Source organism: Bicyclus anynana, chromosome 24, assembly GCF_947172395.1.
Source record: "Bicyclus anynana chromosome 24, ilBicAnyn1.1, whole genome shotgun sequence".
Lineage (NCBI taxonomy): Eukaryota > Metazoa > Arthropoda > Insecta > Lepidoptera > Nymphalidae > Bicyclus > Bicyclus anynana.
In genome coordinates, this window is record NC_069106.1 from 1,783,538 (window position 1) to 1,800,197 (window position 16,660).

The following is a 16,660-nucleotide window of genomic DNA, read 5'->3' on the forward strand; positions in this document are numbered from 1 at the left end:
AACATCCTACCGGAACGGTAAATCGCTTGGTGGTACGTATTCGCCGGTAACTATCCACGACCGAAGCCTCCCACCAACGAGACTTGGACCAATTGAGAAAACCTCAATCAGCACAGCCGGTGGTCGAACCCTGGACCTCCGTCTTGTAATTAATAGTACCTAGTTACTAGCTAAGTTGTACCGCCAAGCGATTTAGCATTCCCGTACGAAACCGCGTAGAAACCGTCAAGGGGTAGGTACCAGTGGCGAAGGTTGAAATATTGCCGAAGGTAACCCAAAGAAAAGGGAATTCATACCGCGTGATTTGGTTTCTTATATTATATCCATACATACTATGTACAATATTCATTACAATCTATACTTATAAATCTGTAGAGGTTAATTCTGTATATGAAATATATTTCCAAAATAACTATCAGGGAGTGATTAGTGATCGATACTGATGCCAAAAATGCAATCAGTAAAATTTTCGTCTATCTGCAAGTTCGTTTTAGCATCAAAAACTACTTGACGGATTTTAACGAAACTTGGTACAATTATTCTTCATACTCCTGGGCAGGTTATAGTATACTTTTCATCACGCTACGATCAATAGGAGCAGAGCAGTGAAAGGAAATGTTGACAAAACGGGAGAAGTTACTCCATTTTTTAAGGTTCCATCGCGTGTGCAACCTTAATGGATAGGGGTAGGGTAGGGTAGGAATAGTTGAAAGTTTACATAGACTTTCACGCGAACGAAGTCGAAGGCGTCCACTAGTAATGAATATGTATGGATTTTTAAACGGTAACCCGACGGGAATCGGCTTGTATGGACTCTTCGCTACTGATAGATATTGAATAACCTTGTATCGCTTCCATCTTAGACTTCATCGTCACTTAATAAGGTAAGACTGCAAATTAAATAAATGAATAATTTTCTACGAATTAATAATACTAAAAATAAAACAAATTGTCTCTATTTTACTCATAGTTTATTGAACCATAGCAGTACACAAAAACATTTACGATTAATAATAATAATAAATTGTATTATTTATTAATATCAGATAAAGAATTATTTCTAGTTTAAAAACTAACTATTATGAAAAAGGTAATGTTCATCATCATTCAATTGAGAGTACTATTGACGGTAAATAATAAAAAAAAAATAAACTTTTTATCCAACCACTGTGCAAGTGAATTTTTTTTTCACAAATACACTAGTACGAGTCAAAGACATTTTTGCCATATCTTTCTAAATATGACCGATATTCTCATACTATTCTAACTAGTCGTAACTAGTCTAGTAGTAGTGTAGTAGGAGTAGTAGTAGTAGTACTAGTTGTAGTAGTTTTCATCTATAAAGTGCACACCATTGAAGACATGCGATAGATAGATGAACGAAATATTATAACGATATTTTATTTAATTTAATTTGCATGCCAGAGATGGTTGTATACATTGTATAATATTTTTTATGTATTCAGAAAATAAAGGATTTGATTGATTTAAAAAAAATCGAAGTGATGGAAAAAGGTTTCACTATAAACAGAAGTAATATTCTAGAAAAAAAACAATTATTGGTATTTTTCTTACAGTTATTCTATCAAAAAAATAAGTTTAAATAATTATTGCAACTGTTGCGCAACAATAGTTTTTTAATTACAAAAAATATTGCAGCATAAGTTTCACTTTAAACAGAAGAAATATTCTAGAACAAATTAATTACTGGTGGTTTTTCTTAGTTATTTTATAAAAAAAATGAGTTTAAATAATAATTGCAGCTGTTGCGCAACAATATACAAAAAATATTGCAGCATAAACCTATATTGCTGTTTTCCACAAAAATCTCACAAAGTCCTTGTGATTGCAATTTAATAATTAATTGTACATTATGAAATATGAACTTTCGCAAAGTAACACCTACTTATATTCAATATTATATTATATATGACAAAATTATGTCGTCGCCCAATGAATTTCATGAAAATATCAAAATAAATACGTAAATTATGAAAAAGTTGCTTAATAGTCATAAAAAATGTCGCGTTTCTATAAAAAATTGTTTTTTTTTAAATAAAACACTAGTTTACAAGCCTTTCTAATGCAACTGTTTCATAATAATCTTATTTATCTAATTGATTTGCGTGTTATTATATAAAAACATTAATATTATGAACTAACTTAATCATTAAAAACTACTTCATTATACCTATAAAAGTGACGGATACCTAATGTATCAATTGAAGAACTAAAGTTACAATAGTTTTTAATTTCGTTGCTATTTTGAATGATTTTCAAAACTATTTCTAGATTTTTCTAGTTCCTAGTATTTTGGATTATATAAGGTTCCCTTCACATTGGCGCAGTGTCGAGGAAGCATCTCAATATGTTATTAAATGCAAGCTTTTAGAAAAGTCCTATTATAGTGTTATTCTATATATATAAAAGAAAGTCGTGTTAGTTACTCCACTTATAACTCAAGAACGGCTGAATCGATTTAGCTGAAAATTGGCTGGGAGGTAGTTTAGAGCCAGTAGAAGGACATAGGATACTTTTTTTGTAGGGGTAGGGGTAGGGGTAGGGTAGGGTAGGGTAGAGGTAGTTGAAAGTTTACATCGAGTTTCACGCGGACGAAGTCGCGGGCGTCCGCTAGTTATTATATAAATGATAAAAAAGCTTGGTGTGCTTGTTTTTAAATAAGTTTATAAAATGGTGGTAAACAAAAAAAATTAAACCTTGACTGAGTTTGTTGTGGGCTCTTCTCGGACCAAGGCGCGTTTGGAACCCTCGTAACTTTCATTTTTCAAAAGTGCTTGTAAACTAAGCCTAATTGAAATAAACTAATTTTGTATTTGAAATTTGAATTTATTAGACTCCACAGACGCATATCTTTTTACATACATAGAGCCTCCTCCTTTTTTTGGAGTCGGTTAAAAAAACCAGATATATAGAAACATGAATTACGAAGAAAGCAGGACAAATAAAAACTATTAAGACACTTCGCTTCGAATCTACACCAATGAGAATGGACGCAAGTCTAAGCCCGCATTCGCACGAGAGTTTTTTTAACGGACGTTTAAAAAAGCGTTCAAATATAGTATGAAGTTAAATGAACGTCTATTTCCAACGTCCAAAATTGAAAAACCGTCACGGGACGCCTGGCAGATGTGAAACATCGACATTATTTTGTAAAAGTAATATGCAGAGAGAATCGCACAGTCGATTGCGCATGGCGACGCGTCGCCACACGGTACAGACTACTGCATGTAGACTGTATATATATACCATCATATAGCGTCGCCACGCCAGAAATCGGTTTTACGTGAGGCTATAGATGTTTCACATCAAAAGAGCGAAAATCTGTGATACTGTCACCAGACTAATTCTCATCATTAATTTGGTTTTGTTAAAAAACAATTGTACCAAACACATTGTGTTGGTTTATTTGTACTAAGTATTTTTGAGATAGCATGGGTACGGTGACTCGCCTGTATGGAGTTCATAATACGTACTATTATCGTGAATCGCGGCAAACTTTCAAGAGTGAAACGAACTGTCACCCGCACCATGCTACATGAAACGAAGTTCTTTTTTTTTCATTTGGTTTTGTTCAAAAACATTTGTACCAAACACATTGTGTTGGTTTATTTGTACTACTAAAGTATTTTTGAGATAGCATGGGTACGGTGACAGTCGCCTGTATGGCGTTCACAATTCGTACCATTCGAAACGAACGAACAAACGAACTGTCACCCGCACCATGCTACTTGAAAGGATTTTTTTTTTTTTTAATTATTGGCTAGGCTTAATGACATTCACAGACTCTTGCTCTATTTATTCGCGTGACAAACCCAAAGTGTGTATCCACCTTAACAATTCTAGTACCGGCCGCGACCACGACCACGACCACGCCCTCTGGGAGTCCTGGCGGGCGAGGCCTTCACTTGCCCGACTTGCTTGACCGGCGCCGGCGCAGGCACCGGTTCCGGTTCCGGTTTTGACTCCGGTTCCGGTTCGGGTTCCGGTTCCGGTTCCGGTTCCGGTTCAGGCTCGGCTGCCTTTGGCTCGTCTGTAAGAATAACAATGTGTGCATTATACCACACAACTGATGTAAAACCATATTTAGCTCTCACACAAAGGGAACACCCCCATTTTAGAGAAGAGATTAGATGGTTAGAAAGAGACAAAAAGTAGACTATCCATTTGAACGCTTATGATATCAACCAGATATATAGACCAACGCCCCGATAAGCCCCACACCCTAAAAATCGCCGAAAATCCGCAAAAACTACCAAATTCCGACAGATGCCGACCTGATGCCGCTGTATTTAAACTGCCAACAGATATCTACTTTTAATAAAAAATATTAAACTTTGACTTTTATTTTTTTTTTTTATAAAATTATAAACTTTTTCAAAATCAATCAAACTTTTCTTACACAACACTAAGATATTTATACACCAGATTAAAGTACACATTTTCTAGAATAAAAAACCATAAGAACTTAGAAATTCATCAACAAAATCATTAAATTAACCTTAAAACCCGACATAACATTAAGTACCCGACATTTCAAAAATCAAATTTTGACAAATGACATGTGACATGTTTCTGTACTGTCAATAGAAAAAAGGTGCTGTAAAACACTCTACAATTAGAGTGCGAGAGAACGCTACAGTTCAAATAAAATTTACAAGTAAGTCCTTTTATTACAAGAGGTCAATGGCTCAAAAATCCAAAAGATCTCTTCGGCTCCCCGGCTATCACCAAAACCAATACAAGTACGAACCCTTGTTGACTTCTTCCAGCAGCTCGTCTACAGACTGCTCCCAGTCCTCCAACTCCTCTTCGCCATGCTGTTCATCATCAGCGTTGTCCGCGTTCAGCTCTGCTTCCATCTCCTTGTCTTCGTCGCCTGTTGATACACGTATACTTATACAAACATTAGCCAACGCACCACGGTTTTATCTGCGTAGTAGCTTGCAGTGGTAAACGCGGTGGATTTATAAAACGGATGTCCTGGGTTCGATCCCCGGCTGGGCCGAATGAGATTTTCTTCATTGGTCCAGGTCTGGCTGATGGGAGAAACCTTCCCTGTGAGAAGGAATTGTTTGAAACCTTCCGTGTATTTTTTACCACCATTAAATAATGACAACTTGACATTTCAAAAATGCTTGTAAACTAAGCCGAATTGAAATAAATAAAATTTGATTTTATTTTACCACCCTACCGGCAAAGACATACCGCCAAGCGATTTAGCGTTCCGGTACGATGTCGTGAAGAAACCGAAATGAGTGTGGATTTTCATCCAACTTCTAACAAGCCCGCTTATAATAGGCTACTCGCCTGCTGTACAAAACTAAGAAATTTTTTTGCATATAGTCAGTTTAGATGCCTAGAAACTCTAATCACATTTTTATTTGTGAAAATAATCTCGTAATTGTAATATTTTTATAAAACAACATTATATTTTATCACGTCACCGCAAACGCCAATCATAAACGGTGACGTCATTCGCTACAAGGCATCGGTTTGTGATTGGCGCTTGTGGGGACTTGATATATCACATCACTGCATCACGCCAGTCCGACGCTATGACGTCACTTGCTAATGTGTTCTGTTTCGGAAGCAAAAATTTTACTTAGATATTTTTTCATTTTTATAAAATTTTTGGAGGAACAAAATAAAATATATCTTCTCTAATACTTCCATAATTCAGTTTCAACACTGTTTACAAAAGTAGTAATAAATACCTTGCGTTTCCTCGTGTCCGTTGCTAGCGACGGGTGCGGGCGCAGGCTCAGGTTCTTCTGCTTCGTCCTCGTCCTGAAATCAAAACACAGCTGTCTTAATTTATGTTTTTTTTTTTCGAATATGCTTTACTTTTTTTTCTACCTCTTTCTTGTATCTGTCACCGGAAAGTAACAAGATCCGTAAGTTTATCAATTTACTAGGAAGTTTATAAACTTTCGTAGGATTGTAAACGGGATATAAATTGTATTATTTTCGTAAATTTATCAATTTCCGACGTCACACGGTAAATTTATAAACTAACGGATATCTATTCGTAACAAATTATATGCTTCGACCAATCACATAAACTCTATTGTAATTGTTATCAGTTGTAAATTATAATACTGTATGACTTTTTCAAAAGAGCAACTGTTGAGTTTCTTGCCGGTATCTTCTCAGCAGAACCTGCCTTCCGAACCGGTGGTCTTTACAAATAGTCAACTGACGTGTCAAAAGTGCTTGTAAGCTGAGCCTACTTGAAATAAATGATTTTTGATTTGATTTTGATTTGAAAAGCCTAGCCGTTTGACGATTTCGTACCTCCTCCTTGGGCGTGGTGCGACGTCGCTTCCACGTGCCCGAGTCGTCGCTATAGTTGCGGCTGCGCTTGCTCGGCTCGGCGTGCTGCTTCTGCTGCTTCTGGGCCTCGTTGGCCTTCTCGTTGAGGCCACTCTTCTCGTTGAGCAAGTAGACGAAGAGCTGGTGGTGGCGCCACGTGCGCAGGTGCACCTCGGCCGTCTCCTCGCTGTCCAGCAGCTTGTGGCACAGGTTGCACTGGATGCAGTTGAGCGGCTTGAGGAACGAGCGCCCCACGCCGCGCTCCGTGCTGTGGAAAAGTTACATTTTTTTTTTTTTCTATTCTTTACAAGTTACCCCTTGACTACAATCTCACCTGATGGTAAGTGATTATGCAGTCCAAGATGGAAGCGGGCTAACTTGTTAGGAAGAGGATGAAAATCCATCCCCTTTCGGTTTCTACACGGCATCGTACCGGAACGCTAAATCGCTTGGCGGTACGTCTTTGCCGGTAGGGTGGTAACTAGCCACGGCCGAAGCCTCCCACCAGCCAGACCTGGACAAATTAAGAAAATCTCAATCTGCCCAGCCGGGGATCACCCAGGACCTCCGTCTTGTATACCCACCGCGCATACCACTGCGCCACGGAGGCCGTCAAATAAAACAAATGCAAATGAAGACGAAAATCTTCGAAAATTGACTGTTGCTTTTTTTTTTGTTTAGTTAAGTCCATCAGTGATCAGTCAGTCGACTATAAACTGATTTTTTGATAGAAGAGAATGTTTTTTAGGTTGGAGGTCGCAACATTAAGCGCCTCTTCGTATTATGGTCATACATTGATTTTGTCTGAAAAGAAAAAGAATCTTGGAGCTGAATGTGTAATACTCCAGTCTTAACAACAATATGAATGTCTGTAGTGGGGGATACTCATGTCTTACCAACATCAAACCTAAAACCCATCTGCTCATAGTCTTTTTGACTGATTGCACGATATTTCTTGGAACAAAAAAAAAAAACATTGGTTGGTCCACCACACAACTCTTCCACGGTGGATCGCTTTAGCCTTTTCGTCTTACCAGGCGTTATTAGCAATTAGGCAAGACTGTTTGTGGGCTCTAGTCTGTTTTTGTGTTTTATTTCGTTTTTTGTTATTTCTTCCTTGACTGTCGGCATTTTGAGATATTCATGCATGTCCGCTGTTTTAGTGAACCAAGGAGCATTTAGTATTGTGCTGAATACTAGGTTATTGAGTGTTGCTAGTGATGACTTACGGATCGGAGACTTGCGTCAGTCACTCAGCGGGCAATGAAGCAAGCTATGCTTGGAATTTCTCAATATGATCGAATCAGAAAATGGGCAATGGGCGGGGCACATGGTTCAGGGAGCCGATCGACCAAGTTGTTGGAATGGCGAGCCCACACTAGAAAGTGCAGTGTTGGTCAACCTCCCACCAGGTGAACTGACGACATCAAGCGAGTCGCAGGGATTCGCTGGATGCAGGCATCTCAGGATCGTGATCTTTGGAAGTCTCTACAAAAGGCCTATGTCTTGCAGTAAAACCTCCATTGTCTGATATGATGATGTTAACTCCGAATGTACAGTGGCGAATGTAATTTAAATAAAGGTAAGCCATGCCAAAGAAAAGAATACAGTACAACAATGAATATGCATGGATTTTTAAAGGTAACCCGGTGGGAATCGGCTTGCATGAACTCTTCGCCGCTGGTACCCATACTATATGAGCTGTTCAGACGAGGGGATTACTCTGAAAAGCTAGAGGGATAGGAGAAGGGGAATGTCTCCTTTGACATATATTACTAATGAGGCTAGAGGGAGGTAAAACGGGTCACAATGTCTGGGTAAGTCCCACTCACCTATAAGCTGGCATCATGTCCTGTGTGACACTGCTGACGTCATCTCCCTCCTTGTAGTCCAGCACAGTGTCCTCCTTGTCAATGGGCTCTGGCTTCTTCTCTTCTGCCTCCTTGGTCTCTTCTCCTTCCATCTTTGCTTCCTCACCATCTGCTGGCTCCTTCTTGATTGTTGCATCCTCAGTTTCAGTCTATAATTTATAATATATTATGTATACATATAATAAAATCTTAACTGTGTGTTTGTGTATTAAATTGTGTTTGACAGTAAACTAACTGTAACTGTTTGTGTATTCAATTTTGTTTGTCAATAAACTGTGTGAAGAAACTAGCTGACGCCGCGCGGTTTCACCCGCGTGGTTCCCGTTCCCGTAGGAATACAGGGATAATATATAGCCTTCCTTGATAAATGGGCTATCTAACACTGAAAGAATTTTTCAAATCGGACCAGTAGTTCCAGAGATTAGCGCGTTCAATCAAACAAACAAACTCTTCAGCTTTATTATATTAGTATAGATTATATTCTACAGAAAACTAGTAACTACTTGTGTCAGTTTGTGTGTTAACTTGTTCGTGTTTTACAGAAAATTAATTGTCATTTTGTGTATTAAATGATTTTTGTTCAATAGTAGTCTGTTTTTTAACATATATTTTTTTTAATTCTTTACAAGTTAGCCTTTGACCACAATCTCACCTGATTGTAATTGATGATGCAATCTAAGATGAAAGCGGGCTAACTTGTTAGGAGGATGATGAAAATCCACATCCCTTTCGGTTTCTACACGACATCATACTGGAACGCTAAATCGCTTGGCGGTACGTATTTGTGTTTATAGGGTGGTAAAGAGCCAAAACTATAGATTATAGAACAAATGTATAGAGCTTGAACCATTCTATACTAATACAAATACAAATTCTTTATTTGCTGAATACATCCAAATATGATGAATGAAATACAATGCATTTTTACATTACTATAAAAATTCATTTACCGAATAAAAGCATTTATCTAACAACCACAAGTATAAATTTTTTTTAATTGATTTAGAGGTTGTTAACATATGGTTGGAAGCAACTTGTTATATAATTTTATAAAAAGCCAAAAAAGTCAAAATTCTAAAGTCGTAATTCATTTATTTCAATTAGGCTTAGTTTATTTTATTTTTTATTAATGGTGGTAATAAAAGTCGAAAACTTAAAACTAAAGTTACGTAGCATATCTGTTTTTGTGGAAAAATGCCGTATTGGGCCTATACTTCAATAACAATCTATCCTTATTTCTCATTGGTCTTTGATTTACGTCACCTGCTTTGGAGAAAAGTTCACTATGTTTTTTATTAACAAAGAGACATATGTTAAAAATTAATAGGCATGGAAGTGGGAAAATACGTAATGATATTGACCTGTTCGCCCTCAGTAGCGTTGTCCTTCTCCCCCGCGTTGTCGGCTTTGTCGGCGTCCTTGTCGCCCTCGTCTTTGTCGCGCCGCTCGCCGCGCCGCGAGCGCTGCCGGTCGTCGCGCAGGTACATCTGCTCCATGCTCAGAGTTGAGAACACCATTACTGTAAATAACAAAAATAAACATTTTAAGATTGTAGTTTACTAATCTTAAAATGTTATCATTGCATTAGATCGTTGATCATATACTTTGACAGAAAAGTAACGTCTAGCGAGGCAGGTCCTATACAATAATTGGTCTGAGGGTACGTATAGCAGCGTTATATATACACTACAAGCCCTTGAGCAAAAGTGACCTGTGAAATGAACCAACGTGAATAACGCTTAAAAGGTTGTTACTATATCAGAAAATAACTCTGAGCACTATGCCGTCATTTTAAAACAACACGTTTACAAACGTTGCATTTCGTTCACTCGCGTGCTCACATGTACCGCTCAGAAATGACGGCATAGTGCTCAGAGTTATTTTCTGATATAGTATCAGCCTTCTAAGCTTTATTCATATTGGTTCATTTCACATGTAATTTTTGTTCAAGGGCTTGTAGTCTATAGTAACATAGTGCTAGTCAATCGATCGGTACGCCATGCAATAATAGGCTAGTTGACACTTTTTTAAATGGTCTTAAATTTTTCATTATCGTTCTACTCGATTGAAAAAAAATATATCATATTTATTTGAGATGTAAATACATAAAAAATTAAATTTTAATTTACTCTTTTGACACTATGAGCCAAAACCTGTCTGCTATGATGGTCTATATTTCAACTGTTTCATGACGTCACGCTAACAAATTCTTTACAAACGTTACATTTGACGAAAATAATAGTCAGCAATTAGTTTGACATACTACATCCAGTAACATTGTGACGTCATAAAATGGACGACAGCGTTTTTGATTATTGGAAAATTTGAACAACTAAATAATTTTTAAATTAAATTTTCTATAAAATCCCTAACTTTTATTAATTGATATTGATATATTTCTTATTCCAAATACTACACGAAATTAACATTGTGAAGTCTGCCAATCCGCATTGGGCCAGCGTGGTGGATTATTGGCCTTACCCCTCTCATTCTGAGAGGAGACTCGAGCTCAGCAGTGAGCTGAATATGGGTTGATGATGATGATGATAAAACAGCCCTATGGTAGGTGTCTGCAAGTGACGGAAGGAACTATGTGTATGTGTTAGAAGGGAAACGTGCAAGTACCCTCGGGCTTGGGCTTGGTGACGTTGGTGTCCTGCTTGTCCTGCAGCTGGCGCAGGTGCTCGGCGGACAGGCGGTGCTCGTCCAGCTCGATGCGCGTGGGCATCTCCTTGTGGCACGACGTGCAGGCGGGGTGCAGGTACTTCTTGAGCTTGCGGTGGCCGACGGTGGTGCGGTGGATGGCGCCGTCGGACGCGTACATGTCGCACATGGCGCAGTAGAAGTCGCGCAGCGGCTGCTGCCCGGTCTTGCGGGTGCGCTTCATCTCGCGAATCTGTATAAGGAGGTACTCGTATGAATTTGTTACCACTGTGATGGTATTATTACGGAGGACCCCAGTACTAGTGTAGTTCTATATTAGAACGAGTATCCAAAGCTGCTCTAATAGGGTATTACCAAATTTGGCTAGGCAGGGAGAACAACACGAGCAGAGAACGAGGAGTGTTGGTCGATCATCAAGGAATTCCTTAACCCTACATCCTGTAGTCACAAGTTCAGGACTCTGATGGACCCGGCTCCCGCACAGTGAATCCTTGCAATGCTAAGATATTCGTCTCTCTCTCTGATAAGGTCATCATCATTAGGTGCCTTCTTCCAGAACTCCCGCCAGGAGATTTCACCCTCAATTGCCGGGCACTGAGGGTATTTGTTGTTTCCTCACACATGATTTTACTAGAGAATGAAAATGTGGTACTTTCCCGTTGCTTTCCACATCGCAGTGTTGTGACCAGTAGGCAATTTTTAGACCTGCCCACAGCTGCCTTGGGGTGAAACCGGTTCTAGATGCATACTATAGAGGAATGCTGCCTGCCCATAGTGCATTAGCACCTCTCAGCTATAGCCGATAGCCGAAACCGTGATAGCCCAGTGGATATGACCTCCGCCTCCGATTCCGGAGGGTTTGGGTTTGAATCTGGTCCGGGGCATGTACCTCCAACTTTTCAGTTGTGTGAATTTTAAGAAATTAAATATCACGTGTCTCAAACGGTGAAGGAAAACATCGTGAGGAAACCTGCATACCAGAGAATTTTCTTAATTATCTGCGTGTGTGAAGTCTGCCAATCCGCATTGGGCCAGTGTGGTGGACTAAGGCCTAACCCCTCTCGTTCTGAGAAGAGACTCGAGCTCAGCAGTGAGCCAAATATCTATACTAATATTATAAAGCTGAAGAGTTTGTTTGTTTGTTTGATTGAACGCGCTAATCTCAGGAACTACTGGTCCGATTTGAAAAATTCTTTCAGGGTTAAATAGCCCATTTATCGAGGAAGGCTATAGGCTATATTTTATCCCGGTATTCCTACGGGGACGGGAACCACGCGGGTGAAACCGCGCGGTGTCTGCTAGTGGGTTGATAACGAGAGCTATAGCACTAGTATAAATACGCACTGGTGAGGACGCTCGTGGCAGTGAAGGGGAGTAACATTGAAGCAAAGAGAAAAATGCAATGTTGCAGATGTGACGCCTCAGTAAAGACTGGTTGATGTCATCGTAGCGAATCTAAGAGGTACCTTTTTTGTTCCCATCAATAGATATTCTTACATTGAATGTTACATCAAGTGATTACCTTGAACTCCTGACGCATGGTGTCAGCAGTCAGCGCATAGCTCTCAGCAGTCTTCTGCATCATGATAGCATGAGCACGACCATTCAGATGGTTCTCAAACGACCGGCCATCCCACATGCTCTTGTTGCAGATATGACACCGCAGCAGAGACTGGTTGATGTCGTCGTAGCGTGTCTTGGGAGTGTCTTTCTTCTCCTCAGTCTTGTCAGTCTTGTCTGCTTCATCGCTAGATAATAAACTTACATTGTTAATGTTACATAAAGTAATACATCAAGATACAGTGTAACAATTGCTATTAAAACATAATTTGTTACAATGTGTCTGTAACATTTAGGGCTGTATTCACTATCTTTTCATGTCTATACTATCCAATCTGCACTGAAGGTAAGTTTTGTTACTTTCTAACATTATTTCTAATGACAAAAACAAACTTGTGAATAAGATATCAAACACTTAGAAAGGAGAGTGTAACTGGCCCGTAATTAATTGAGAAACAGTATAACAATTCTTAACACATAATTGTTATGCTGCATCTGTAAGTAACTATTTCACAATTAATATAGAGATAGATAGATATAACAATTCTCAATAAATAACAAATGTTATAAATTATAATGTAATTGTAACATTTTTTCATAAGAACCTTAAACAGAATGAAATACAATTTATAAAGTATATATTGCATTTCTTATATGAATTGAAATTTCATGAGAATTATTGTATGATTATAATTTATTACATAAGGAAGACTACACCAAACTTTCTGTGTTGCATTTAACTTTGTAACATGCATATTAACAAACACAGGTTCCTATTGAACAAGAGTTGTATTTGTCCCATAAGTGGCAGAACTGCAAATGGAACACAGAAATTTAAGGTGTGGCCTCAGTTTTGTTTGTACTAAAATTAAAGACCTTTGCACACAACTCATAATTTTTTTTAAACAAAGAAACAGATGTATAATGACATAGAATCTTTTACAACAAAAAGTGAAAACTGACATCGTACATATCAAGGTACGATATTACTTTTCACTTTTTAGTGAATGATCTCTTTGAAGGTGTTGTTCCAGTGGTGCCATCATAGCATCACCTTCAAATCTGATCAATAATCCGGTATTCGGATCAATAGAAAGGTCATAGGTACAATGTTATTTTTTGCTTTTAAAAGTAAATGCATCTTTGAAGTTGGTTAAATTTTTTCAGGTTTTTTGTGTGTCCAAGCATAGTAACCATAATTTTCAAAAATCGTCAATAAATAATGAGGTGACAAACATATAAAACTCATACATGTAGAATTGAGAATATCCTCTTTTTTCAAGTCGTTTAAAAATCGCCTGTCAAAGCAGATTTGCTAGGAACACACTAAAATGCACCACCAAAAAACCTTGAACCTAAGGTATATGTTAATAAGGCATGGGAGCCTTTAATAAAACCAACAACTAACCCTTCACACCAAAATTCAGCAAGGTTTGACAGCAAATATAAGCAAGTCAAAAGCTTTTTCTTCTATTAATGATTTTCACTAATTAGATTAAGTAATATAAGTTAAACTTTAATAATATGGAATAAAGATGTGTGCAAAGGCCACATAAATTATTCAAATGACATACTGGTCTACAATTTTGCCTGTAAACATTCGAGCTATATGATGTAAATCAAGTTGCATTATCTGTATGAAATACATTTCTAAAACATAATTTTTTTTTTTGGTAAACAGTAAAAGTCCTTGTTTCATCATAGAGAATTTCAACAGAACTTAAACATAAACAGACTAGCTGTCTATGGTGAAGAGAGCCCATATACACTTCCATAAGAATTAACAATCCCTTTAGAAAATAAAGGGAGGTGGTAGGTACAGAATTTTCAGAAACACATTATGCCAATGCGGCTAGCATCGCCGGTGAACGTAAGTTTTGCTGAAATTTCATTGAAGTTTTATCGAAATCGGGTTCCGTTGCTATGGGATACGTGAACAGTATTGCGGGGTAAATGAAAGTCGGTGAAGCACCGGAAGGAAACTCCACGGGTTCCTTACCTCTCCTTGCTAGGCTTAGCCTTTGAATCGGCTTCCTTTTTCGGGGAGCCCTTGTTTGGTTGCCTTTGCCCATCATTGGGCCTAAACGGCTTACGAGTGTTGTTGATACGCTCACCAGCTCTGTTATAATTGCCCGTACGCCGAAAATTACCCTGATTGCCCATCTAAAGGGAAATTTGAAATGCGTTAGTACGAAACTGGCGGCCATTATAGGCATCAGGAACTCTGACATGTTTTAGAGAGACCAACTTAGCGTATCGGTCAAGATTGGTACCTGCAAACTCACATAAACACAAAACATTTATCTTCTATATAGATGACATAAAATTGCAAACATTAATTATTGAATAAATGCAGTTTTAAGACAAAATCTATTCTTTTGCTGTACACAACACAATATGTAAATGAAATTAACATTCATCCCACTTTAGAAATTCAACTCCATCATTCAGAACGGCTGAAACCTTTGTTGTAAACTGTGTTAATGTTAGATTAAAAAAATTATTAACTTGTCGGATTTTGATAGACTGGTGACAGACTCAAATATACTGTTTCAAGGTCATGGATGTATTAGAGGATTTAATAAATGTAAATTGTATGACTGATTTTTAAGTCTAAGTCTGTTGAAAATTATAACTTTCTGAAGGAAGACACAACTTTTACAATTCCATATAACAGTCTGCAGTCGTAATATTGCAATATTTCCCAACAGAACCTAATCACAAACACATTCCTTTGTCATTACATCTTTTTTTACAGAAAAATTAAACATAACTAGAAATTCAAGATTTTAATGATACAATTTTTCCAAATTCAAGAATTTAATGATAGAATCTTTAAAATTTCTTTTATACTCACTCTATTGGGCCCGTAACCTCGATCATACCGATTCATGGCAGGGCCGAAGTCACGGCGGATTGGCATGTCTAGGAGGGAAGGGACAGGGTTCTGACGGGGTTGGAGGAGGTTGATGAGGTTGCTGGCGAGGGCCAGGGTGGCTTCAGTGGAACCGCCGAGGGGCAGCAAGTTGGGCAGGTCTCCACCCGGGCCGCCGCCCTGCCAGGGCGAAACGCCACGGTAGTTGTTGCCGCGGTCATTGCGACTGAAGTCCATGCGACGATGTTGGGGGGGTCGATTTCGGTTCGCCATTTCTACACAATCAAAATGGCTTTATGAGAATTATTTTTCCATTATAGAACGCAATCTTACACATTTTCGAAGTATTTGCATGGAACGTTGTAATACAAAAAGAAAGTACCGGTCGCCGAATTGAAGATTTTATAGCATTACTTACGTTTACGCTAACTACAAATAATAATGAATGGTTAAAGTTATTAGGTATCTGACCTGAGTCTAACAGCTGACCTAGCTTCAGGCACTATATTCTTTTTTTTTTAATTATCGAACCGCCCGGGACGGGACACGACGCCAAAAGGTTAAAAGGTGAACTAACGGTTCATTATATCTACGTGAAAGCAAAGTTACTTAAAAATTAGTGTTTATATGCAGTGAACCACAATAATATATACTAAAATAAAATGTTATTTCTAATCCTTTTTCGTGATTCATTTGAACAAAGTGCTTACGTAGCAAAACTTAAAATGACCGTAGTTCAGATGTTGTAGGAAATTCACTTACCGGTGAAAGTTAGCAGTGCTTACAGTATTTACTTTTAAATGCAAATACGATTGAATTTATATTAATTTTGATAGATAGCAAATTTTTCACAAAACAGCTCAGCGAGACGAAAAAATGGCCGATTTTCGGCGTCTGTCACCATAGACTAAAGAAAAATTATAGAACTGTCAGTGTCAACTGAAAAATAAAATTTAAAAAAATTATAAACTGGCACAGATATAACAAAATGTGAAAAGTTATTTAATTAGCCTTCGTAGCTATGACACATAATATGTATCTAAGCTTTGTAGAGTCTAGTTCGGGCTACTTTAGTATTTTAGAATTTAGTTGAGTACGAACAATTTTTGGATCTACCGCCCAAAAATAATGGCCTTATGAGCTAGAACTCAGGGCCATTAAAAGCATGCGAAGCGAAATGCGAATTGCGAATTGCGATTGCGATTTGTGATTCAATCTAGTCTATAGTGATCTGTGTTTCTAGTCTATATCTATAGTGATCTGTGAATTGTGATTCAATCTGTATTCTGTCAAAAATTTCTCAACAAGACGGTGACGGGTCCATGCCATGGGAACTTAGAAGAACGTGAAATCTTTA

General features: G+C 38.0%; 1 protein-coding gene across 2 annotated transcripts; it reads right to left on the reverse strand.

The window, feature by feature from the left end:
- Nucleotides 1–949: 949 nt before the first annotated feature.
- LOC112044000 (zinc finger protein on ecdysone puffs) lies at nt 950–16,225 on the reverse strand. 2 transcript variants are annotated; one of them, XM_024079715.2, is made up of 11 exons: nt 16,066–16,225; nt 15,286–15,578; nt 14,428–14,591; nt 12,391–12,616; nt 10,830–11,100; nt 9,566–9,723; nt 8,166–8,353; nt 6,316–6,601; nt 5,736–5,808; nt 4,772–4,897; nt 950–4,051 (listed from the first exon to the last, which is right to left on the reverse strand). In XM_024079715.2, exons 2-11 carry the CDS (start codon nt 15,574–15,576, stop codon nt 3,861–3,863), a joined length of 1,974 nt encoding a protein of 657 aa, XP_023935483.1. In that variant the 5' UTR covers nt 15,577–15,578; nt 16,066–16,225; the 3' UTR covers nt 950–3,860. The 2 variants fall into 2 exon arrangements, with proteins under 2 accessions (XP_023935483.1, XP_052745062.1); XM_052889102.1 differs by lacking the exons at nt 14,428–14,591; nt 16,066–16,225 and having other exon boundaries at nt 15,286–15,456.
- Between the last annotated feature and the right edge of the window lie 435 nt (nt 16,226–16,660).